The sequence below is a fragment of the Salvelinus alpinus genome, chromosome 5 (genome assembly GCF_045679555.1).
Source record: "Salvelinus alpinus chromosome 5, SLU_Salpinus.1, whole genome shotgun sequence".
Lineage (NCBI taxonomy): Eukaryota > Metazoa > Chordata > Actinopteri > Salmoniformes > Salmonidae > Salvelinus > Salvelinus alpinus.
This window is the reverse complement of record NC_092090.1, coordinates 54,604,276-54,631,202: the sequence shown is the minus strand read 5'-3', so window position 1 is coordinate 54,631,202 and position 26,927 is coordinate 54,604,276. Positions and strand designations below refer to the sequence as shown.

Sequence of the window (26,927 nt, the reverse complement as noted above, 5' to 3'; positions counted from 1 at the left end):
TGAACAAAGTTATGGTCCTTTACAAAAAGTAAATGTTGCCTAAGTGTAATTGGTCATATTCACAGTCAATGAGGCAAAACGTTTGTTTTCTCAATAGACTAATGCTCTGAAGTAAAATCATTTTAACTCAGAATTATTCCAGTTATTAGCTTGTTTTTTTATGCTAAACTAAGTTTGTCTTTATTTTGCTGGGTTTGTTGGGTTGTTCCTCTGCCCGGAGCATTTTGGGGCACGCTACTGCTGCTGCAGCGCAAGACGCCGGAGGTTGGTGAGAGAGTGGTGGACTGAGCTTGTTATTCCTCGGGCAAGGTGGTTGTATTTCGCACCATTAGACACCCCAGTTAACAGTCCCGTTCCCTTGACACACACCTCCCTCCCCTGCCCCCCTGAGGATTGGCCACTCAATAAAGAGCCTGGCTTTTTTTCTGGTAGAACAAGGCTCCAGAACATAAGGGGAGGGTCATTAATAACTAATTAGAGGGGGTCACACCAGCAGCATATAAAGACTACCAGGACTTTGAAAAGGCGAAACATTTTAAAACTTCAGCCAGCAAAGGAGGACGTGTATTTGGCAAATAGCCTAGTCTGAAATTGTTGTGCATATAAGTATTCGTTTATTTTTATTTGTGTGTGTCATTTATTCTCCATACATTAAAAAAGGCAGATGGACATCTGAAATTGCGCACAGACTAGCCTACTTATATTTCGGCATTTTTTAGATAAACCTCACAGATTTGTGGCACCATGGGTTCCGTGTTGCCCGCTGAAGCATTGGTGCTGAAGTCTGGATTTAAGCAACAGAGTTTGTCTCTGTCTGAAATTATCACCTCGGACATTCTCCATAGTTTTCTCTATGGTAGATGGAGGAACGTGCTTGGGGAACACCTTTTGGAGGAGAAGATAAACGTCAGTCCCAAAACAGCTTTCACCGCAGAGGTCCTTGCGCAATCATTCTCAGGGGGTGAGTCAATTGGATGTTTCATTTCGAATTATGCAGGCCTTTATTATTTGTATCCTTTCAACTGTTTCCATGTCTTTATCCACGTATAGCCTGTTTATATATTAGTATGAAGTAAAACAAAATTACAAATATTTTATTGATATTATTGAGTTTCGTTATTTTGAATTTCCTAGGCGACTCTAAAGTGTGTTAATTTTTTACGTAATTCAAGTGTTGAAATGCCGCCTGTCTAGAAGCAGCATATAGAGTAACTGTGACCTATAAGTGATCAAATTCACATAGCCTATAGGCTTACAGAATTTTCCAGAAAACCCGTTCTAAAGTTTTGTTCTGGTCCCCATGCACTTTTTCCTTGAATTCCATTTATTTTCATTCCATTAAGCGTATTAACCGTTTCACGACATGATCCCACGTAGCATATTTAGAGACTCGTTTAGGATCGCGTGTAATTAACTGATGGTGACTTAAATAGGGATATTAAATTCATTTGGTTAAAGTTGTGCTTGACCGAAGAAAGTTTCCACACGGACCACGGACTATAGAGGGAAAGAAAAACCCTTTTAAATGTCCCAGGTTTTATCTTGCATTTAACAATCTCAGAAAAGCCTCTCTCTCCCGCTTTGGCAGCTATTACACGGCCGGCACTTTTCTCTTTCAGTCGCCTTTAATAAAGATTGGTGTTCCTCCGTTAATATGCGGTGAAGGCTAATTCTATTGCTATTCACACCATGTCAGCCGTCTTAATCGCCTTTCCACCCCCACCCCAGAAATTCCAGGGCCTTTTAAACAAGTCATCATTTCATTGGCCCTACATGTGTTGCTACAAAGTTTAAGTGGATCATGAATGTGGAATTATACATTTCTTTCCACTTGCATTTAGCCTTTAATGTGTAAGGGCCCTTCACATCCAAAGCATAACAATTTGCTGCTTTCAGTTTGGAAAATTAGCTTTTAACCCTTTTCTGCTTAGGCTCAAATTAAATTTCACTGGTTTTCACACCCTAAATGATTAGGCACCCAATGAACAATGCTTGTATAAAATTGAGTTTATAAAAGACATGAAGACATTCTGTGGTATTTGTAACAATACTAACAACATTTGTTGTCAACTGGGGAAAATTGATGGCCCACAATATTCAATATCCCTTTTGTGAAAGCACTGATTTCTGCTGCAAAGAGCAATTTCATACGAAAGCTTTGAGACCAGTGATGGCAATTGCAGCCTAGACAACTGAAATGTTGCATGATGTTGCTACAATACAGGTATATGTTATCATGCTAAATGTCCCTCTCTGTTCCCCAGAGGTTCACAAGCTCTCCAGTCTGGTGTTGCCAAGTGAAGTGATAATAGCCCAGAGCTCCATCCCTGGCGAGGGCCTAGGAATCTTCTCCAAGACCTGGATCAAAGCTGGGACAGAGATGGGGCCTTTTACTGGCCGAGTCATCTCTCCTGAGCATGTGGATCTCTTCAAGAACAACAACCTCATGTGGGAGGTAAGCAAAGGTGGAGTGTGCATGCATGTAGCAGAAAAGACACTGGTAGGTCATGTACAGGCTTACACCCCAATGCTAGTCATTTAACAATTGTTTGTCACATACAACCACATACACATGAAAATAATAAATAGGATAGGATCAGGTTATTGCTTGTATGGATATAGATGGACACTCCATTGTTTTTGTGTGTTCCCTTAGGTGTTCAATGAGGATGGTACTGTGCGCTACTTCATTGATGCTAGTCAGGAGGATCACCGCAGCTGGATGACCTATATCAAATGTGCCCGCAACGAGCAGGAGCAGAACCTGGAAGTGGTGCAGATTGGCAGCAGTATCTTCTACAAAGCTATGGAGGTGAGTTTGACCCACAGAACTAGAATGAGTAGAACGGGGATCCTCATTCAAGTCAATTATCCCTCTCTATGAGATGCAATTTCTATGGCTAGACCCCTGAACAGTGTTATTTCATTACATTGTTATTATTATCATGACTACTCACATTATTACATCTATATGCACTACATTCTACTTCTACATGATATTGTACTAATAATAATACAAATGTTATACTAATACTATATTCACAAGAAGTTGTCTTACAGACCTAAATGAGCTGGGCCCTTTGTGTGTTTATGATTCTTAGTAAATTAGTCAGTCAGTCCATCAGTCAATCAATCAATTAGGCAGTCATTGGTTATGATGTATTGTTGTGTTGTTTCTGATGTTATTGTTATTCCATAAAAGTAATGTATTTTGTATGTCAACCCTCCGCAGACCATTCCCCCCGACCAGGAGCTGCTAGTGTGGTATGGAAACTCGCATAACACATTCCTGGGGATACCCGGAGTTCCAGGAATAGAGGATGACCAGCAGAAAAAGAGCAAAACCGGTGAGTCTTTAGTCGGAAACGACTTGGGCCAAAAGATGCAGATGGGCTTTTCACGATCACTTTCTGAAATAGGCTGCCAAAGTTTAGATGTATTTATTTCATGTACAACATTGAGAGTGTTTGTCGAGATGAGTCTGACTCTGCTCTCTCTCTCTCTCCTAGATGAGTTTCATATTTGCGACGGATCCACCTCCTCGTCCTCTGCCCTGCCTACCACCGCTAGCCGGATGCGCTGCGTCATATGCCACCGGGGCTTCAACTCTCGCAGCAACCTGCGTTCCCACATGCGCATCCACACCCTGGACAAGCCCTTTGTATGTCGCTTTTGCAATCGGCGCTTCAGCCAGTCGTCCACCCTGCGCAACCACGTGCGCCTGCACACTGGCGAGCGGCCATACAAGTGCCACGTGTGCCAGAGTGCCTACTCTCAGTTGGCAGGACTGCGGGCGCACCAGAAGAGCGCCAGACACCGGCCCGGTGGTGCGGGGGGAGTGGTGGTGGGCCTCCACCAGGCACACTCCCCCCCACCCCCCCAGATGACCACGGTGCCCCACCCAGCCTCTCTGGTGCATCACATCCCCACCATGGTCCTGTGAAGGAAAGCCTTGTACATTCATTCCAATAGGCACATCCCCTCGACAGTGATGATCGTACTGCAAAATGTGATGCTTTTCTACAAGTCTGCACTTCCTTGCACATATTTGATGTAAATTAACTGGCTGTAGTGGTGTCACTGTTAGAGCTACCGGCAAATGGACTTTCTGATCACATATAATAGTTTGGCCCTCACAATGTCTCTTTTACAATGCACTATGTAGAACTAGGGTGATCTAGGTACTGGAATTCTGTTAACTTACTGTCAAAAATGTAACTAGACCTGATGTTGTCATTGTGACCATTCTTGTGAGATTAAGTTTATATATATATATATATATATGTGTATATATATATATATGTATGTATATATATATTTGGGTCCATAATATACAGTACTGTATGTAGTGTATTGATTGGTCATGCCAGGTACCGTCATACTGATAACATATAGAAATCCATTGATTTTATAGATATTTAAAAAATCTATAGGTCAAGTTCTGAATGGTTTAACATTTTGAAGTTATTGGAAGTTATTTTTCTCTCTTACCAGTGCATGGGACAATATTTGTCTACTCAGTGGCCACAAGTCTTGGGATGTTCTTGTACATCTTCAGAGGTACTGTATCTGGGAGGAAAATGTAGTTCACTTTTGTTTGCATGCAGTTTTTGATTTTTTGTTTTGGAAAATAATGCTATTTGTTTATTTCCACCTGAATGAGGTAGCCCAGGCTGACAGTCAGCTTGATTTGTACAAACAAGATCTGGGTTTGGGAGGACATTCACATGTTCTTAACATTGATTAACTCATATTTTTGACTATTGTAACAAGAATTGTATAATTTGCAACCGTAATGGATGAAGGATCATTTGAACTGGTCACTTAACAGGATTTTCCAGACTCTCCCAGTAACCATTAGCTTTGTTGTGTTCCAGTCAGGGAATAGAATGATTCATTACATGTAAATACACTATATAAGATGTAAATATAATCCTAAAATGTACTCTATTTCCAGAATTATTGAACAGTCACTTTATCTCTACATGTACAGTATGTATAACTTAAATGACAAAGCGGGGTGCAGTGTATTACCTATACTATGTTTGCATATATAAATTACTTTGTATTTTCACCTAGTACTCCAAATAAATCATTGTAACCTTCCTTGTCTTCTGTTAATTGTCCCATGATTATAACTGTTTATATCACACAATCTCTCCATATATAATTTAACTGTACCATATACTGTATGCCTAAATTCAGTTTCCCTTAGTGAGTTAATCCATTGATAAGCCAAATTGCGTTAAGTAAACATGGTTTCCAGTAACCTCCTTATCGACTTGCATCACAGAGCCAACAGAATCCCTCTTGTGAAATAATGCTGTAAAAACAGAGCTTAAGCAAACTCACCTTTGTGACTAGAAATGGTTGGAAATTCTGAGCTTGGATGACCACAGTTGATGATTAACTGAAAACAAGCATACTGCATAACTCCTTAGTGGGCTGGATAAAAACATCTGCGGTTGGGTTTGCAGAGTCAGTCAGTCTCATCGGCAGTGGAAGATGAAACTCTTACTGCTTCTTTGTGTTTTTCATCGCTGCTGTTTGGCAGGTGCTCAGGAAAAGATGTAAGTGGCTGCATTTATGACAATCCTGGCAATTGTCAATTTTTTTTAGTTTTGACTTGTTTGGATTAGTAAGTATAGTAACTAGCTTTGTCTGAGCCAGAATGGCCCATAGGGCAGGAGCCTATCTCCTGTTTCTGTAGCATGAGGAAGCTTAATGTACAAGTACATCCCCTGAACAGGACACTAGTGTGTCACAGTGACATATTTTCTATAACCCTGTTTTTCCCATATTTTCCCAAGGTACCTGATCACTGCTCCTAAACTCCTCCGACTGGATGCATCTGAGAAAGTGGTGATTCAGCTGTTTGGCTTTACCCAAGAAGCCAATGTCCATGTTTACTTGAAAAGCTCTATGGACGCAGCCCATATAAAATATGCTGATCAGTTTGTGACCCTCAACACCCAGAATGGCTTCCTGGATGCTGTCACATTGAGGGTCAGACAAAGCTCCAACAAGTGAAACAGGCAGTCATGTTTCCTTTTGAAGGACAGGGCAGTATTCACAAAGTTCCTCAGAGTAGGAGTGCTGATCTAAGATCAGTTTAGCCTTTTCTAATAAAAAAAGTATACAGGAGGGACCTGGTCCTGGATCACCATTCCTTCTCTGAGATGTTTTACAAATACAGGCCCAAGTGTCTATATCTGTGTAAAACAGGAAATACGTAGTAATACAAAGACCATGGAGATTTGAAATGTTTATGTTATGTTGGTTATGAAATGTATGTGGTTATGATTTTGCATGAGTTTTTTGTCTCACATCTTTCTTTGCAATAGGGCATACCAGGTTTGTATGCATTTTATTTGAGATATTTGTTGTTAGTAAGGATTTTTTAAATCAATATATTAACTCTCCACAGATTTTCCCTAGTACGTTCCTTAAGGATGCCACTCATGCATACCTTGAAGTTATAGTTCCAGAACAGTCTGCGCAGCACGTGAAGATACCAGTCTCTCGTAAAAATGGCTTCCTCTTCATTCAGACTGACAAACACATTTATACACCAGAACAATCAGGTGAGGATGATAACAGCATTGTGCGTGTGTGTTGGTGCGTATGTGCATGTGTGTTTGAGCGTATCCGTTGCTAGTTGTATGCCATTGTGAGAAGTGGATACACATACCCCTTCTAATGCTAAGCATGATCCAACAGTGAAAGTGCGAGCATTCTCTCTCAATGAAGATCTGCAGCCAGCCCTTCGACCTGTGACTCTAACTTTCAGGGTGAGTGTATCACAAATGGACGTTCCACTAGGCACACCACACCATTTCATCGTGGATAATTGGGGAATGTTTCGTTGAGAGACGTTTGATCAATGAGATTACAACCTATATTTACCCACATAAAAAGACAGCCAAAAGTTAGTTTTCACTATTATTTCACCCATCTAAAAGCACAACCATATTCCAATGGAAAAACAATGTTTGATTTTTGGTTTATGTGTCACCCACACTAAAAGCACAGCAAAGTTTAAATGGGAATACAGTGTCAGATATTTAGTTTATTTATACAACAGATTGTGTTATCACTGTGCTTTATCTAATAGCAGAACCAAATGACCTGGATTGCAGTTGAGATTACATTAAATGTATATGGTGCAATTGATCAATGTCGTTCGACAATCTGCACAGATTATTACAGACATTGTGAAGATCTCCACGGAACTGCGACAACCTATGCATGCAATCTTGAACATGCATGCTTTATATCAGTGGTCCTCAACTGGTTTTGCCTCGGGACCCAAATTGAACCAGGTTGTCTCAGTCACGACCCAATATTCCCATCGCGAAAAATAATCGCCAAAATACAATCTGGAAAACTATTGTTAATGCTATATTGATAGTAAATGTTGCAACTATATGACAAGAGAACAACATTCCCACCTCTTTCAGTGTCAATAATAACATTTTGCCCATATTCTTGATGAAACATTTGAATAAACTCACTAGTTTGAGACTAGCAAAATCAACCAAAATAGTGCTACTAATAGCTCAATATTGAAAATACTGTGACTGAAGAAAAACATTTTTTAGATTAAATTATTTAAAAAAAAGTCAATTCATTATCGTTAATACACATTCTCAACCTGGTTTATGTCGTTTAAATTCAGACTGGAGTATTTTGCATGAATATACTTTTTTTTACTCAGACACCCGTGACCCACTCACAATCTCCTGCGAACCAAATATGTTTAGCTAAACTAGCAAGTATGTTTGTTTGGTTACCAAGGCAACTACTGTAGATATCTAGCAACCTTGCTAGCCAAAATAATGCACTCTGTGGAAGACACATTCGTTCATTATTTTCTGTAGAATGCATAGCCCCTCGTTGATTACATTTACATTACATTTAAGTCATTTAGCAGACGCTCTTATCCAGAGCGACTTACAAATTGATTATCCCTTACTTCTACAACCGGTGGGTTTAACCCTGAATGCTGATTGGTTAAAACCGCATTCCAGCCGGTGTCTTTTCCACAAATTACCACCAGCTATATCTATGATGTTAAAATGCCTATTTACTCTGTTACATCTGACTGGCAATCCACTGTCTCATCAACCCAGCCAGGCACTTTTTAAACTTGATCTCCACTATAAAAAGTATCTAGACATTATCTCACATTTAGTTTTTAACAGCGGAGATTTGAATAAACCTTGTCTGTCTCCGACATTTGCAACATTGTTTCAATATTCAAATTCGATCTGCTGTCCCATAATAGTAAGGAATGTGTCGGGAGTCGGAACGAGACAGAATGGCAGGCAGCGTTTCTCAATCAGTCGAACTTATTCATCAATTGGCATCATTTTTATGGATATAGACAAAGAAATGGACAAAGAAATGTCAATAGAAAAAAGGTGAAATGAAGTGCAGATAGTTTGCAGTCTTTCCAGCTTCAGTTTGAAATGATTGTGTTAGCTAGCTAGCTCCTCTGAACAACAGTGACCTGACGAGAGATCACATTCTATATGCCAGGCGAAATCGTGCCTCTTTATCTCATTGTTATGGTTGTATCCAAATAAATGTCTCTAGAAAACAGTTTAAACAAATGCAAATGCAGCTACTTTGCTGTTATTCTGGCTAAATTAGTCGTAGTTGGCTGACTAGCTAGCAAGCAAGGGATAAGACTGCTGCCAGTGTAACGGATATGAAATGGCTAGCTAGTTAGCGGGTACGCGCTAATAGCGTTTCAATCAGTTACGTCACTTGCTCTGAAACCTAGAAGTAGTGTTGCCCCTTGCTTTGCAAGGGCCGCGGCTTTTGTGGAGCGATGGGTAACGACGCTTCGTGGGTGTCAGTTGTTGATGTGTGCAGAGGGTCCCTGGTTCGCGCCCGGGGCGCGGGGACGGTCTAAAGTTATACTGTTACACCAGCCAGTATGGCAATGGAACATTTAGTCGTTCGTCCATAGATACAGAACAAAAAGACTGTACGACTGGGTCGCGTCTCTAGCAACCGAACCGATAGAACGAACGACCAGCCGGCTTAGGTAGCAACCTTAGATTTGTTTCGGGACTATATCTTGTGGAAGGATGAAATAGTATGAATAAATTCCTCCAAATAACGTTCCACCACGTAGTTCATTATTTTCAATAGAACGCATAGTCCATCAATGATTATCCCTTACACATGTTAAAGTATATGACTAAATGCAACTTTAAATGGACTTTAACCTGTTCAACTTTGAGCATTGTTTTGGGTACCGGTTCCGTGAAGCTTGAGTGCTACCCACTCCCACTTTCGAAAGCTACAGTACTTGTCTTTTGGAGTATTTTTTTATATATATTTTGTATTTATTTAACCTTTATTTAACTAGGCAAGTCATTAACAAATTCTTATTTACAATGACGGCCTACACCGGCCAAAACCGGACGACGCTGGGCCAATTGTGCGCCGCCCTATGGGACTCCCAATCACGGCCGGTTGTGATACAGCCTGGATCGAGCTCAAATCTTACTGAATCCAACATATCAATTATGAATTTGTAGACAAAATGGAATTGACTCCAGACTAAGTCAGTGGCACAGATGGAACTATCCAACCAGCCGATACTTCTCCTTCAAATGTGGATAATTGGTGGCGTTGTTAAACTAAACAATTCAATATCACTAAATATCCTTACATTTGAAATCAACCAGAGCTTAAAACCCTAGGCCTATTGTATTGTCTATTTTTAGTTGAATTATGGTTTGAATTGAAACAATAGCTGTTGATGACTTTGCAAATTCTATATAGACCTAAATAGCATAATTGATGACATATGAGTGATAAAGTATGGTCACATTTCATTTGCTCAGTTAAACCTACTCTTTGGAATGACATGGAACTTTGTCATTTGGGTGAACGGTCCCTTCACGAAGCACCTTCAATACCAGTGATCCAGTTAAGCTAAGTTATTTCTGAGTCCTGGACGACAGTACTTCTAGGTCTCAGGAAGGCAGTAGCGATGCACTTAGTCATACACTTAGCCATACACTACATTGATATGGGGCTTTCTTTTGTCTGGCAATGTATAGGACCCAGAGTTACAGAAGGTGGAAATTGTAGACATGACAGATGTCAATGGAATCCCATCAATGCAAAATCCTTTCAAAATCCCTCTAAAACCTAGGTAAGTGGTATCTACAACACAACATTTGACATCACACTGTTAGTGTAACGGATGTGAAATGGCTAGCTAGTTAGCGGTGGTGCGCGCTAATAGCCTTTAAATCGGTGACGTCACTTGCTCTGAGACCTTGAAGTAGTAGTTCCCCTTGCTCTGCAAGGGCTGCGGCTTTTGTGGAGCGATGGGTAACGATGCTTCGTGGGTGACTGTTGTTGATGTGTGCAGAGGGTCCCTGGTTCGCGCCCGGGTATGGGCAAGGGGACGGACGTAAAGTTATACTGTTACATTAGTCATGATTCAGCATGATAATATCGGTTGTATGTATCATTAATGACAGTACATACGGTGTGGTCCATGTCATAGGTTAGGTATCTGGATAATTGAAGCTTCTTACACAGATGAGTTCACCACAAAAAACAAAGCTGAATTTGAAGTCAGAGAATACGGTAACTCTACAAGAAACATTGATTGGGATTGATGATTGAATTATACTTAAAAAATGTTTTATTATACCTCTCACCAAGTTACATTTATTTGGACACTTTTGAGTCTAACTTTTGAGTTAAACTGTGCTTTCTTTATTATTAGTATTACCCAGCCTATCCATCCACATGCAGCCAGAGGCTAACTACATCAGTTTCGGTACTTTTGAAGCTTTTAAGATCAAGATATCTGCCAGGTGGGTTTAAGAACAGAAAAGTTATGCTTTTTTGAACTGAAACGTATCTCAATCCAACAATATTCAGTCTGTCTGATCATTTTGCCAAGTTAAGTAAAGGTAAAAAAATCTCTCTCTATATATATAATAATTGTAGCCTACACTGTTGCATTTGTTATTTGTGCTGTGTATCAGGTATATTCATGGTGCTCCAGTTGCAAATGCAGAGGTATTCCTACGATTTGGATACATTGGGAAAACAACTGTCATCCTACACAAATCAGTGAGAAGAGAGCAAGTAAGAATTAGTTATGAGTAATAAGTTATGTTTGTGCGGTTGGGTGTGTGTGTCAGTGCACTACACATGGAGAAAGAAGATAGTGGGTTCGAGTCCTGCTGGTGCCACCCACAAGAAAAATGTATGCACATATGATTATAAATTGCTTTGGATAAAAATGTCAGCTAAATATATATTATAATATTATTATATGATATTATTGTTTTACATTGATCTTCTAGAGCCACTGGGGTTTTTAAGCAAAATTGTTATCAAACCTTTCAGATGACAGAAAGTGGTGAAGTGGAGGTGTGCATAAACATGAAGAAAGCTCTATCACTTGAAGATGGACCCAAAGAACTGGAAGGGATGGTGGAAAAGTTCCTGTATATGGCTGTGATGGTACAAGAGCCAACTGGTGAGAGACGCACAGTGTAGGCCCCCCTTGTTGTACACAAACCTACAGTATTGATGCCGAAATACATACTCTATTAAAAAAAACAGCTCCATTAGGCCTATCCATTTAAACAATAATAAGTCATCTATATGATGCATCTAAGATTTGCTCACTTTGACCTAGAGTTTGATTGATCATTCAAAGAAGATCATTCCATTATTGCGAAATGATTGCATCATTTAGTTTAGCAGGAACATATTATTACTCAATTTTTGATCAGACAAGGTTATTTTTTATCTCTCTAGGTGGTATCTCCCAGGAAGCTGAGATGGCCAATGTGAAGTTCTTAAAGTCCCCGTACAGACTGAGTCTTGTCGCTACTCCTCCTTTCATCAAACCAGGACTGCCATACGCTATCAGGGTAGGGCACCTCTATAGCCTTGTTCACATTGGCAGTTTGCAGTGACTCAAATCCCATTTAGTTGCATACCTGATTAGAATCTGTTATTTTTCCTGCAGTCTGAACAGTCAAAAAGCACATGGAATCAGATATTTCAAGCCTAATTTCAAACCACCTAAATCTGATTTCTGTCCATGCGACTTGTGTCTGAATGGTCAAATCTGATGTATATGCTCTCAAGTGATTTTTAGACTGTTATTTGACACATCTTGATGCTTGCTAGATACTCTTTTGACAGTTCCCAACTCCTATGGTCATTGTTCTGCCAAACATGACAGATCTGAGACCAAGCTACCTTTTATGCACAAATTGAAATACATGCAATAATAAAATTGTAAATTAAGTCGACACCGAATATATCCTTACTGTTAGATCTACTGTACAGAAGTAAATACAGTCATGTGAAAAAGTAAGTACACTCCCTGGAAAGTAGTCTTTTTTCTGTACATATTTGGACAGGGGGATATGTAATCTTCACTTCAACACTATTGACAGATAAAGGTAACCTAATACAACAAATGACACTAAAATATTATACTTTGCAATCATTTATTCATCAAAAATCTACAGAAATGCAATTCCATGGTGCGGAAAAAACAAGTACACCCCTAACTTCAATAGCTGGTGTTGCCACCTTTGGTAGAGATAACTCCATGTAGCCATTTCTTGTAACTGTCTATCAGTCTTATATCGACTCAGTTTAATTTTTGCCCATTCTTTACAGTACTGCTTCAACTGTCATGATTGAGGGCTTTCTTGCATGCATGGCCCGCTTCAAGTCCCCCCACAGCATTTCGACAAGATTGAGATCTAGGCTTTGACTCTGCCATTCCCATAACCCTCCATTTCTTATTTTTGAGCCATTCTGTTGTAGCTTTGCTTGTGTGTTTTGGATCATTGTCCTGTTGCAAGATCCATGTTCGGTTCAGCTTCATCTTTTTGACAGGTGGCCTCACCTTTTCCTCAAGAATTCTCTGGTACAATATTGAATTCATGGTTGACTCAATGATGGTATGTTGGCCAGGCCAACATCAACTAGTTTATCAATGAATGTGGTTGGAATGTAGCTTAAATATCTCTCTGTCCAAATATGTAAAAAAAAATAAAAATAAGACCACTTTTTAGGGGGTGTACTTACTTTTCACATGACTACATAATTGTAATTATAAACTGGGTGGTTCGAGCCCTGAATGCTGATTAGTTGACAGTTGTGGTATATCAGACCGTATACCACGGGTATGACAAAACAATTATTTTTACTGCTCTAATTACATTGGTAAGCAGTTTATAATAGCAATAACGCACCTCTGGGGTTTGTGGTATATTGCCAATATACCACGGCTAAGGGCTGTATCCAGGCACTCCTCGTTGCGTCATGGTTAAGAACAGCCTTTAGCCATGGTATATTGGCCATATACCACACCCCCTCGTGCCTTATTGCTTAATTCTACAATCTTAGAAACAAATGTGCTAAGTAGAACCATATAGCGTTCTTCAGTTTGTCCCCATAGGGTCAAACATTTTTCAGATGGTTTTACCTACTATAGAACCCTCTATGTAGGGTTCTTCATAAAATCCCTTTTAAATGGTTCTACCCAGAACCCTGTATGAAGGGTTCTGCCTCAAACCCTCTACGATGGTTCTACCGAGAACCCTTTTATCCTCTACCGGTTCTTCCTAGAACCCTCTATGAATGGTTCCACCAGCCTTATTACCATTTTAAATGAAAGTCTTTATGACAATACCTTACATATATCATACAGTCTTTCTTTGAGTGCCTAGTTATACCCTAACATAGTGGTTTTAGGAAACTCCTGGTTTACAGACCACATTAGGCCAGCAAGTCATATTATGCTGACTTGCAAAGTGATGTGTAATTCCTATTGGAATCCAGCCAGAGTGAGAATATCCAACAATTGGACCTATTAATCACCTGCAACCTGCGTTAAAGATATTACCTGGTACTTTTTTATACCTTTTAGCCAGTAGTTCTGAAAGTAGCGCCCACGAGCCAAAAGTGGTCCCCGAAAATTGCATACTGAGTCACAAGTGTGCAGATATGTGCACCATGTCAATGCTCTCTCTCGCTCCACTGTGTGTACGTCTTGCTAGCTGTCACTCAATTGGCGAGGAGCTAAAGCTCACTGGCTGAAACTCAAATTGCTAGGGGCTGCCCCACACAGATTCCAGAAAACAGACACTTTCAATCTAGGGATTTCCTGGCTAATTAAGTTAAAACAGTAATTCTGCTCATAGATTATGCATGTATGAACTACACATTGACACATCCAGACCAAAGTGTGAGGTTTAAAAAATAAGTATTCGTTGCCAAAGTACCGGAGCATGTCTTTGAAGAATTGCCTGAGTAGAGAAGATTGTTTAGCTAGTACCTAAATCATCTAAACTGGAACAACCATCTCAGTAACGGGTGCAATAAGTCCAACTACGAACAAATTGGATTCATTTAGAAAAATGTATGTTATTTATCTTTGTGTAGCATAACATTGTACATGCAACCAATGTACATGCAAAACCACATATTGAACACACAAAAAGATATCTGTCATGTTGGAATCAACATAAGTCAGAAATAGCATTATAAATATTCACTTACCTTTGATGATCTTCATCAGAATGCACTCCCAGGAATCCCAGTTCCACAATAAATGTTTGATTTGTTCCATAAAGTCCATCATTTATGTCCAAATAACTCCTTTTTGTTCGCGCGTTCAATACACAATCTAAACTCACGACGCGCGGGCAGGTCCAGGCAAAAGTTCAGACGAAAAGTCATATTACAGTTCGTAGAAACATGTCAAACGAAGTATAGAATCAATCTTTAGGATGTTTTTAACATAAATCTTCAATAATGTTCCAACGGGAGAATTCCCTTGTCTTCAGAAATGCAATGGAAAGCAGGTCGCTCTCACGTGAGCACGCATGGTCAGCTCGTGGCTCTCTGGGAGAGACCTTACTCAATCCCCTCTCATTCGCCCCCACTTCACAGTAGAAGCATCAAAGAAGGTTCTAAAGACTGTTGACATCTAATGGAAGCCTTAGGAAGTGCAAAATGACCCCATAGACACTGTGTATTCGATAGGCCAAGAGTTGAAAAACTACAAACCCCAGATTTCCCACTTCCTGGTTGGATTTTTCTCAGGTTTTTGCCTGCCATATGAGTTCTGTTATACTCACAGACATCATTCAAACCGTTTTAGAAACTTCAGAGTATTTTCTATCCAAATCTAATAATAATAGGCATATATTAGCAACTGGAACTGAGTAGCAAGTGTTAAAAAATAGAATGAAAAATAATACTATGGTGCCCGCAGAATGGTTTCCTTCTCCACCATCCCTTGTTTCATATACACCCTTTAAAGGTTCTAGGTAGAACCCTTTGCCTTATAAAGAAGCCTTGTCTTCCAAAAAGGGTTCTTCAGATGAAAACGGGTCTTGGTAGAAACCTATCCCACTGCAAATAACCTTTTGGAACCCTTTTTTATAAGACTGTATGGGGGTTTTGCCACCAGGTGTCGGTCAAGGACCATTTGGGGGACCCTGTGGCAATGGTACCAGTGAAGTTGGTGAATTCCTTCACCAAAAACAAACGTGGTGTGGACGAAAAACTTCAGTGTCCAACACTGACAGAGGATAACAGTAAGAGGACCAAGGATGATGGGATTGCTCTTTTTATTTGCAACCTTCATTCAGAAGCTGAGAGTGCAAGATTTATTGTAAGTACCAATGTGGATTGAGTCTCATTAAATGTATGATTAAGTGAAGGCAGCTTGACATACACTACCGTTCAAAAGTTTGGGGTCACTTAGAAATGTCCTTGTTTTTGAAAGAAAAGCACATTTTTTGTCCATTAAAATAACATCAAATTGATCCGAAATACAGTGTAGATATTGTTAATGTTGTAAATGACTATTGTAGCTGGAAACGGCTGATTTTTATTGGAATCTACATAGGCCCATTATCAGAAACAATCACTCCTGTGTTCCAATGGCACATTGTGTTAGCTAATCCAAGTTTATACTTTTAAAAGGCTAATTGATGATTAGAAAACCCTTTTGCAATTATGTTAGCACAGCTGAAAACTGTTGTGCTGATTTAAAGAAGCAATAAAACTGGCCTTATTTAGACTAGTTGATCATCTGGAACATCAGCATTTGTGGGTTCGATTATAGGCTCAAAATGGCTAGAAACAAAGAACTTTCTTTTGAAACTCGCCAGTCTATTCTTGTTTTGAGAAATAAAGGCTATTCCATGCGAGAAACTGTCAAGAAACTGAAGAAACAGACGCCTCACAAGTCCTCAACTGGCAGCTTCATTAAATAGTACCCGCAGAAAAACTGTCTCAACGTCAACAGTGAAGAGGCAAGTACGGGATGCTGGCCTTCTAGCCAGGGTTGCAAATAAAAAGCCATATCTCAGACTGGCCAATAAAAAGAAAAGATTAAGATGGGAAAAAGAACACAGACACTGGACAGAGGAACTCTGCCTAGAAGGCCAGCATCCCGGAGTCGCCTCTTTACTGTTGACATTGAGACTGGTATTTTGTGGGTGCTATTTAATGAAGCTGCCAGTTGAGGACTTGTGAGGCGTCTGTTTCTCAAACTGGACACTCTAATGTACTTGTCCTCTTTCTCAGTTGTGCACCGGGGCCTCCCACTCCTCTTTCTATTCTGGTTAGAGCAAGTTTGCGCTGTTCTGTGAAGCTAGTAGTACACAGCGTTGTACAAGATCTTCAGTTTCTTGGCAATTTCTCGCATAGAATAGCCTTCATTTCTTAGAACAAGAATAGACTGACGAGTTTCAGAAGAAAGTTCTTTGTTTCTGGCCATTTTGAACCTGTAATCGAACCCACAAATGCTGATGCTCCAGATACTCAACTAGTCTAAAGGCCAGTTTTATTGCTTCTTTAATCAGAACAACAGTTTTCAGCTGTGCTAACATAGTTGCAAAAGGATTTTCTAATGATCAATTAGCCTTTTAAAATTATAAACTTGGATTAGCTTAGACAACGTGCCATTGGAACACGGTTGCTGACAATTGGCCTCTGTACGCCTATGTAGATATTCCATAAAAAAAACAGCCGTTTCCAGCTACAATAGTCATTTACAACATTAATAATGTCTACACTCTATTTCTGATCAATTTGATGTTATTTTAATGGACAAAAAATTAGCTTTTCTTTAAAAAAACAAGGACATTTCTAAGTGATCCCAAACTTTTGAACGGTAGTGTACATCTATTTTTTTATATTTATTTCTGGAGGTATTTTGACACTGTTTAGACAGGGAGGTGGGAGAAACAGATTGAAAGGTTGGAGCTGGGATTGAATCCCAGTCTCCAATGGGGAGAGGGAGTTTAAATGTGTCTAAGCCAGGCATGTTATCGTTAGACCACAGGCTCTGCACATGCCACACATCTATTTCTTGCTCTCTTTTCTGTTGGTTTTGTGAGGCTTGGGATAGAATGTATGTAATGCTGTAATGTTGTTTCAGTTCAAGACCGCTGATGAGAGGTTACCCTTCGGTAGTCAAGCGGAGTATACACTTGAAGCCAAGGCATATTCGTCCCCCAACGAACGCTACTTGTACATTGATTTGCCGTCCGATTACTCTGGCCTTCAAGTTGGACAACATGTCAGCATTCAAATCTACTTCCATGCTCGCAGCTACCTCCGAATTGAGACTTTCAGCTACCAGGTAACTGATGTTAGTTTTCTAGTCATACTGTACTATAAGTATTCACCCCTCTTGGGCTTTTTCACATTTTGTTTTGTTACCAGGTGGAATTTAAAATGATTTTATTGGGATTTGTTGTCATTGATCTACACATAATACCCCATTAGGTCAAAGTAAAAAGAAAATGATTTGCGTAAAAAAGGTAATATAACAAAACAAAAAAGAATAAAAAATGTAATTCTAACAATTTACCTCTTCCTGACCTACCTATCTGACTTCTATGCCAGATCATCTCGAGGGGTAAGATAGTGAAGTTTGCTTCTGAGAAGCATCTCCAAGGTACAGGTTCCCAAGCCATTAGTTTCACAGTGACCTCAGACATGGTGCCATCGATACGCCTGCTAGTCTACTACATACTGCATGGGGAGAAGACGCCTGAGCTGGTTGCCGACTCAGTGTGGATAGACGTCAAGGACAAATGTGTCAATGGACTTAAGGTACTGTAGCTCCGCCTCCACCACAACCCATTCAAAACTCTTAATTCCTGATCGTGTTGTCACATTTAACTGTGAATAAGCTGAGAATGCACAGAATATTTGTATTTTCATAATGAGCATACCCCATCTTTATTCACCAGAACATTTTCTGTTTGTTTATCTCTTAGACAGAGCTCTCATTTCGTAAGAAGGATTACAAGCCTAAGGATGAACTGATATTTGAAGTGAAAACTGGGCAGGATTCCCTGGTGGCCTTATCTGCTATTGACACTGCTGTCTACTCACTTAGAGCCCCACTCCAGGACCCAGTGACAGGAGTGAGACCATTCAAGACTCAGAAAACACACAACGGCCATGCTTAACTTGTTAGAAAATAAAACATTATTGTCCATTACATTTTTAAAAATTACATCTGTGTTTGGCACTCTGAGTTAAAAGATGCATTACACACAGTGTACATTATACAGGTTAGTCCAGCAAACTCTTATTGAGCATGGTTAGTGCTGAGAGGATGAATGGCATTTTCTCTGGTAAATGGAACCTTAGTAATGGGGATTTATTGATAAAAATGAATATTCTGCCGACTACGCCAAATGTAACACTGAAGACTTGAACTGGGCACATTTCATAGAAAGCAAAAAGCTGGCATATAGAAGGTGAGGTGACAATCATTGTTATTTCTTTCTTTAGGTGCTCCGCCACATTGAGCAAAGTGACCAAGGGTGTGGAGGAGGAGGTGGCAAAGATAACGCTGATGTCTTCCGTCTCACCGGACTCACTTTTATGACCAATGCAAATGCTCAGGCTTCCCAATCTGAAGGTAATGCACAGTATCTGTCAAAGTCTGCATCCGAAATGGCACCCTATTCCCTTTGGTCTAAAGTAGTGCACTATAAAGGGAATAGGGTGCCATTTCAGACACAGATAAAGACGCGGAGGACTGGAGAACATGTAAGCGTCATTGAGAATAAGCCTCCTTACACACACTTTTATCCATGTATGTTCTCTCCATCAGATGACACATGCACTGCTTCTGTGAGACCAAAGCGTGCCCTCTCTTATGACCAAAAGAAAGAGAAAGGCAAGTAAATAGTGAGCTAACTCCCCATCACAACAAATGTTGTTTTTATTCTAAATGTCACGATGAAAAAGCTGTACTTTGTTTAGATAAATCAGGGCCCTAACTGTGTCTCTGTCCCACAGCCAAACAATATGGCAGGCACTTATACTGCTGCTGGCAGGGATTGAATCAAATCCCAACCCTGGATACCTGTGCTCACCGTGCCAATAGACTTAAGGTTAAAGAAGCCAGGGATATGAAGAGGTGTGGTGCGGTGTTCACTGAGTGCTGTGATTACAGCCTAAAGCTTCTCCAAACCAGTAGTGATCATGTCTTGGCACGTGTTGGTGAGTGCATATTTTGATGGCAATCACAGCCCCTGTGATTATGTTGACACAAAACTTCTTCTTGTTAATGTGATATTCCTTGAATCTCAATAATCTATCCTTTATCCCAAAGTGTGCACTTGTTTACTTCCTTTCATGGATTGGTATAAGAAATATGATGCAAATGCTTTTAAATATGTTTGAAGGTGGCACAAGTGCACACTTTATGAGAAATTATAGATTTTTGGCACACACTGGTTGACTCAATGTTGTTTCAATGTAATTTGTGAACTTATTGTGACGTGGAATCAACATAGAAAATACATTGGATTTGAAAAAAGTAATTAACCAGAACTGTTTTCATCTCATTTCAACCAGTGTTGTAAATATAGAAATTAGGTTCAAACTTTAATACATTGACTTAACCTGACTAACAGGTTGTTACATCAACCTAATTTCAACATAATCATCAGAACTACAGTATCAGTCAAAAGTTTGGACACACCACCTCATTCAAGGGTTTTTCTTTATTTTTACCTTTTTCTACATTGTATAATAATAGTGAAGACATCAAACCAATGAAATAACACATATGGAATCATGTAATAACCCAAAAAGTGTTAAACAAATCAAAATATTTTTTAGATTTTAGATTCTTCAAAGTATATTTTAGATTCTTTCAATTAACAGGTGTGCCTTGTTAATTTGTGGAATTTCTTTCCTTCTTAATGCGTTTGAGCCAATCAGTTGTGTTGTGACAAGGTAGGGGTGGTATACAGAAGATAGCCATATTTGGTAAAATACCAATTCCATATTATGGCAAGAACAACTCAAATAAGTAAAGAGAAACGCCAGTCCATCATTACTTTAAGACATGAAGGTCAGTCAATGCGGAAAATTTCAAGAACTTTGAACGTTTCTTCAAGTGCAATCGCAAAAACCATCAAGCACAATGATGAAACTGGCTCACATGAGGACCGCCACAGGAAAGGAAGACCCACAGTTACCGCTGCTGCAGAGGATAAGTTCATTAGAGTTAACTGCACCTCAGATGGCAGCCCAAATAAATGCTTCACCGAGTTCAAGTAACAGACAGATCACATCAACTGTTCAGAGGAGACTGTGTGAATCAGGCCTTCATGGTTGAATTGCTGCAAAGAAACCACAACTGAAGGACACCAAGAAACTGTCTTGGGCCAAGAAACACGAGCAATGGACATTAGACCGGTGGAAATCTGTCCTTTGTCCTGATGAGTCCAAATTTGAGATTTTTGGTTCCAACCGCCGTGTCTTTATGAGACGCAGAGTAGGTGAACGGATGATCTCCGCATGTGTGGTTCTCACCGTGAAGCATGGAGGAGGAGGTGTGATGGTGTGGGGGTGCTTTGCTGGTGACACTGTCAGTGATTTATTTAGAATTCAAGGCACACTTAACCAGCATGGCTACCAAAGCATTCTACAGCGATACGCCATCCCATCTGGTTTGCGCTTAGTGGGACTATCATTTGTTTTTCAACAGGACAATGACCAAAAACACACCTCCAGGCTGTGTGAGGGCTATTTGACCAAGGAGAGTGACGGAGTGCTGCATCAGATGACCTGGCCTCCACAATCACCCGACCTCAACCCAATTGAGATGGTTTGGGATGAGTTGGACCGCAGAGTGTAACGTCTTTCGTTGTTGGATGGAAGAGAGGAGGATCAAATCGCAGCGTGGTACGTTTCCATATTTATTGGAACACTTATTAAACACGAACAAAACAATAAACAGAAATGAAACCAACGACGCTACAGATCTGAACATGTGAACCTAATGAAAACAAAGAACGCAATGAACAGGAACAATCACCCACAAACAAACAGTGAACACAGCCTACCTAAATATGGTTCCCAATCAGAGACAATGTAAAACACCTGCCTCTGATTCAGAACCATATCAGGCCAATCAGACACACCTAAACCAATGAGACACAAAACATAGAATATACCCACCCAGCTCACGTCCTGACCAACTAAACAAAGGAAATAAGGTCAGGAACGTGACAGTACCCCCCCCCCCCCCCCCCCCAAGGTGCGGACTCCGGCCGCAAAACCTGAACCTATAGGGGAGGGTCTGGGTGGGCATCTGTCTATGGTGGGGTGGCTCCGGACTGAGGGGCAGCTCCGGACTGAGGGGCAACTCCGGACTGAGGGGCAGCTCCGGACTAAGGGGCAGCTTCGGACTGAGAGGCAGCTCCGGACTGAGGGGCAATTCCGGCATCGCCGGCGTGACAGGCAGCTCTGGCAGCTCCTGGCTGACTGAAGACTCTGGCAGGTCCTGGCTGACTGACGGCTCTGGCAGGTCCTGGCTGAATAACGGCTCTGGCAGGTCCTGGCTGAATGACGGCTCTGGCAGGTCCTGGCTGACTGACGGCTCTGGCAGGTCCTGGCTGACTGACGGCTCTGGCAGGTCCTGGCTGACTGACGGCTCTGGCAGGTCCTGGCTGACTGACGGTTCTGGCAGCTTCTGGCTGGCTAACGGCTCTGGCAGTTCCTGGCTGGCTGACGGCCCTGGCAGCTCCTGGCTGGCTGACGGCTCTGGCAGCTCCTGGCTGGCTGACGGCTCTGGCAGCTCCTGTCTGGCTGACGGCTCTGGCAGCTCCTGACTGGCAGGCGGCTCTGGCAGCTCCTGACTGGCGGGCGGCTCTGGCGGCTCCTGACTGACGGACGGCTCTGGCGGCTCCTGACTGACGGACGGCTCTAGCGGCTCCTGACTGACGGACGGCTCAGGACAGACGGGCGGCTTTGAAGGCTCAGGACAGACGGGCGGCTTTGAAGGCTCAGGACAGACGGATAGCGCAGACGGCGCAGGGCAGACGGCAGACTCTGGCCGGCTGAGGCGCACAGTAGGCCTGGTGCGTGGTGCCGGAACTGGTGGTACCGGGCTAAGGACACGCACATCAAGGCTAGTGCGGGGAGCAGCAACAGGGCGCACAGAGCTCTGGAGACGCACAGGAGGCTTGGTGCGTGGTGCCGGAACTGGTGGTACCGGGCTGGAGACACGCACCACAGGGCGAGTGCGTGGAGGAGGAACAGGGCTCTGGAGACGCACAGGAAGCCTGGTGCGTGGTGTTGGCACTGGTGGTACTGGGCTGGGGCGAGGAGGTGGCGCCGGATATACCGGACCGTGAAGGCGTACAGGAGCTCTTCAGCACCGAGCCTGCCCCACCTTACCTGGTTTAATGCTCCCCGTAGCCAGGCCAGTGCGGCGAGGTGGAATAGCCCGCACTGGGCTGTGCTGGCGAACCGGGGACACCATGCGTAAGGCTGGTGCCATGTACACCGGCCCGAGGAGACGTACTGGAGACCAGATACGTTGAGCCGGCTTCATGGCACCTGGCTCGATGCCCACTCTAGCCCGGCCGATACGTGGAGCTGGAATGTACCGCACTGGGCTAAGCACACGTACAGGAGACACCGTGCGCTTTTCCGCATAACACGGTGTCTGCCCGTACTCTCGCTCTCCACGGTAAGCACGAGGAGTTGGCGCAGGTCTCCTACCTGACTTCGCCACACTCCCCTTTAGCCCCTCCCCCCCAATACATTTTTGGGGCTGCTTCTCAGGCTTCCGTGCTAGCCGCGTACCTTGATAACGTCTCCGTTCCTCCATTCTCCTGTATCCCTCCTCGCACTGTTCCATTGAATCCCAGGCGGGCTCCGGCACTCTCTCTGGATCGATCGACCAGTGCTCTATTTCCTCCCAGGTTGTATAGCCCTGCGATCGCTGCTGCTGCCTTTTACCACGCTGCTTGGTCCGGTTTTGGTGGGTGATTCTGTAACGGCTTTCGTCGTTGGATGGAAGAGAGGAGGACCAAATCGCAGCGTGGTACGTTTCCATATTTATTGGAACACTTATTAAACACGAACAAAACAATAAACAGAAATGAAACCAACGACGCTACAGACCTGAACATGTGAACCTAGTGAAAACAAAGAACGCAATGAACTGGAACAATCACCCACAAACAAACAGTGAACACAGCCTACCTAAATATGGTTCCCAATCAGAGACAACGTAAAACACCTGCCTCTGATTGAGAACCATATCAGGCCAATCAGACACACCTAAACCAATGAGACACAAAACATAGAATATACCCACCCAGCTCACGTCCTGACCAACTAAACAAAGACTAAACAAAGGAAATAAGGTCAGGAACGGGACACAGAGTGAAGGAAAAGCAGCCAACAAGTGCTCAGGATATGTGGGAACTGCTTCAAGACTGTTGGAAAAGCATTCTTCATGAAGCTGGTTGAGAGAATGCCAAGAGTGTGCAAAGCTGTCATCAAGGCAAAGGGTGGCTACTTTGAATAATGTAAAATATTAAATATATTTATATATATTAGTGTAACACTTATTTGGTTACACTTTTGGTGTCATTTCATAGTTTTGATGTCTTCACTATTATTCTACAATGTAGAAAATATTAAAAATAAAGAAAAACCCTTGAATGAGTAGGTGTGTCCAAACCTTTGACTGGTAATGTATGTGACCCACCACCTGTGTTCGGTCCTATTTAGCAACATTTTTTACATTGGATTAAAGTAGAGTAAAAATGGTATATCATACACTGCAGTTAAGGAACAATGAGAAAGTAATTATGCTTTGAAAGTTGATAAACTTTTAACCTCACTTTTGAGAAAATGGCCTGTGAATGTTTTGATAGACCTAGTGGAGAGCTCCTCCTTTTCTTCACCCATTCAGCATCGTTCACAACCAACGGTTTCAAGACTAAAAGTGGTTAAAGTAGTAACAAAAAGTTGTATTAAAAATAAACTTTATCTAGTTCTTGGGCTATGTATTGTTCACCTAATACGTTTTTTGCACTATTGGTTAGAGCCTGTAAGTAAGCATTTCACTGTAAGGTCTATGTTACACCCCTGAAAAAGGGTAGAAAGAATCACGAGAGCGTGATACGGAATGTTTACTCATGGAACGTTTAGTGCAATCATTTTACAAAAGTAACACATTTTACAGAATAACAGATCTACAGGAAATAGAGTTTTGTAGGGTACAAGGCTTATTCAAATCATAACAGTATACACTGTACATCACTGAAACAAATACTATTTTCAATATAACTGTCAAGCAAAGCTTTAACTCAGTAAACCAAAACACAATTTATCAACAGGCAATAAAGTGTTTGAAAAACCATTACACAAATATCACCGCAAAATATCTTATTAACAATGCACAGGTTCATTCACAATCGACATAAAATGGCAGCTACGTAGCCGTACCTAGCAGTACGAAGCTAGCTGCAACCGAGCACGGCTCATATTACTCTCTGCAAACTTAACTAATTTCCTCAATATGTTACTAAAACAAACCTTAAACACTCTTGACATGTTAGCAAGTTATTACATTTAAATTACTCTTTTTAATCATCAATAACGTACCTGAAAAAGGGTAGAAAGAATCACGAGAGCGTGATACGGAATGTTTACTCATGGAACGTTTAGTGCAATGAGAAAAAGACCGCGAATTCTCCGTGAACTTGAGTGGAGACCAGAGCAATCGATCTCAGGCTCATAGATTAAGAGCATTTAGTAGATCACAGATTAACACTTTTATCCACGACAACATAACGTTTACACATTCCTCTCACAATTCGTACCCTTTGTATGCTTGACGGATTTTAACAGAATTATATAAATGTTATCAATCTATCAACTAATACTGAATGCATGATCTTCTTAACCTTAGATGTTTTAAGATCCTCACATACTATGAATTTACTAATACTTTTTAATGTATAACAGGCTATTAGTATTTCCTTTAACCTGTCACACTCTCCCCGACAAAATAAATGTTGTCCCAACATTACCAACATTGTCTTCTTCAACAGTCTGTATGCACTGGACCTAGAAAATCCTCTTCTGTAAGGTAGTACTTGAGCAGAGGTCAAGGGTCACAGTTCAAATATAACTAACAAGTTATTCACAGTCCATATCTGTTGACCAGCTGTATAACATAAACAGTCCTTTCTCATACTATTGATCAACAGTCCATCAATTTTAATGATCTAAATGCATAGTCTGCAAATTGTCTCTTGTGACAGTCTGTGAAATCAGTCAGTAGTCCATGGTCAAACATGTCAACTCTGTAGCCTCATGTTTGCTGAAGCCCATACATGTAAGGTGGCTGAAAGTAACATTGCTGTAGTAATGGCAGCCATGGAACCAGTCCTGGTGCAGAGTAGACAGGGAACAACTGTGGCTGTGGCTGGATACTGTAGCAGGAAGGGATACCAAGCTGATCATAGGTGATACGACTTGGGTGGTGTCTCTCTCTTTGTGGCAGCTGGTAGGCTGGTTCCTCAGGTTCAGCAGCATCAGTTAATGAAGGAAGGGCACTTGGTGGACGATCATCAGGCAAATTTTCAGCAGGCAAGTTCATCTCCTCAGCAGGCAGGTCTTGAACTGTTGTTGTCTCCTCCAGCCGCTTTTCAACAAGAGGCTGTGCTGGTAGCGTATCAGGGACTGGCACCGCAACTGTCTGTTTCACTGGTGGGGGCCTGTGTTCCCACCCTCTCGCTGGTTCAGCATTCCTCTCCTCAGGTACTGTAGGAGATGTGGGAACCTGTAGCGGCTCATGATGAAGGTCATATTCATCCCCGCTGTCTTCATCAGAATCTAGAGGATGTGATGCAGGCTGATGTCTCCTTTTTTTCTGACTTTTGTCATCTTTGGTCATTTCTGGTTGTGTCTCAAAAGGTAAGTGGTCACAGGACATGAGCAGGTTTCTGTGCAGGACCCTGGAGCGTCCCCTACCCTTTTCTGGTCTCAATTCATAAATCGGCAGGTCTGAACCCATTTGTCTCACTACTGTGTGAATTGTATCTTCCCAATAGTTACGGAGTTTGCCTGGTCCTCCTCTTGGTGTCAGGTTTTTAATCAGAACTCGCTCGCCAGGCTGTAGCACTGAACTCCTAACTTTAGCGTCATAGTACTTCTTACTTCTTTCAGCGGCTTTCTGAGCATTTTCATTTGCAATGGCGTATGCTTCTTCCATCCCTCGTTTCCAGTTCTCCACGTAGTCTCGATGGTTACTGGAACCTGCCTCTGTGCACAATCCAAAGAGCATATCAACTGGAAGCCTGGGTGATCTCCCAAACAGAAGATAAAATGGTGAATAGCCAGTCACTTCGCAACGGGTGCAGTTATAGACATAAACCAGTTTGTTCAGAGACTCCTTCCAATTTGACTTTTGTGTCTCAGTTAGTGTCTTTAACATTTGCAGCAATGTTCTGTTCATGCGTTCCACTTGACCGTTCCCCATCGGGTGGTAGGGTGTTGTTCTGGACCCCGCCATGCCACTGAGTTTCTTTAACTGATGGAACAAC

At 41.6% G+C, this 26,927-nt stretch overlaps 2 protein-coding genes across 3 annotated transcripts in view; both read left to right on the top strand.

Moving 5' to 3' along the window:
- The first annotated feature begins 495 nt into the window (after nt 1–495).
- Nucleotides 496–5,105, top strand: prdm12b (PR domain containing 12b). The gene is made up of 5 exons (XM_071402357.1): nt 496–961; nt 2,265–2,455; nt 2,657–2,812; nt 3,233–3,347; nt 3,510–5,105. The coding sequence occupies exons 1-5, from the start codon at nt 745–747 to the stop codon at nt 3,941–3,943; spliced, it is 1,113 nt and encodes a 370-aa protein (XP_071258458.1). The 5' UTR covers nt 496–744; the 3' UTR covers nt 3,944–5,105.
- Nucleotides 5,106–5,432: 327 nt separating this feature from the next.
- c5 (complement component 5) overlaps nt 5,433–26,927 on the top strand; it is a 47,465-nt gene continuing 25,970 nt past the window's right edge. For both annotated transcript variants that reach the window (XR_011675103.1, XM_071402356.1), the window contains exons 1-17: nt 5,433–5,570; nt 5,811–6,006; nt 6,428–6,584; nt 6,721–6,791; nt 10,083–10,177; nt 10,538–10,620; nt 10,763–10,853; nt 11,028–11,130; nt 11,395–11,527; nt 11,812–11,927; nt 15,497–15,700; nt 17,477–17,680; nt 17,947–18,156; nt 18,324–18,473; nt 18,847–18,976; nt 19,172–19,237; nt 19,360–19,563. Coding sequence is in view for 1 of the 2 variants with exons in the window: in XM_071402356.1 (XP_071258457.1) it covers nt 5,506–5,570; nt 5,811–6,006; nt 6,428–6,584; nt 6,721–6,791; nt 10,083–10,177; nt 10,538–10,620; nt 10,763–10,853; nt 11,028–11,130; nt 11,395–11,527; nt 11,812–11,927; nt 15,497–15,700; nt 17,477–17,680; nt 17,947–18,156; nt 18,324–18,473; nt 18,847–18,976; nt 19,172–19,237; nt 19,360–19,563 (2,278 nt within the window). In the remaining variant the exon portion in view is untranslated. The remainder of the gene's footprint in view (nt 5,571–5,810; nt 6,007–6,427; nt 6,585–6,720; nt 6,792–10,082; nt 10,178–10,537; nt 10,621–10,762; nt 10,854–11,027; nt 11,131–11,394; nt 11,528–11,811; nt 11,928–15,496; nt 15,701–17,476; nt 17,681–17,946; nt 18,157–18,323; nt 18,474–18,846; nt 18,977–19,171; nt 19,238–19,359; nt 19,564–26,927) is intronic.

Coding starts and splice junctions, on each gene's coding strand:
- prdm12b (XM_071402357.1), top strand. CDS start 745: ATGGGTTCCGTGTTGCCCGCTGAAGCATTGGTGCTGAAGTCTGGATTT. Junction 962..2,264: donor TGCGCAATCATTCTCAGGGG/GTGAGTCAATTG, acceptor TCTGTTCCCCAG/AGGTTCACAAGCTCTCCAGT. Junction 2,813..3,232: donor TCTTCTACAAAGCTATGGAG/GTGAGTTTGACC, acceptor AACCCTCCGCAG/ACCATTCCCCCCGACCAGGA.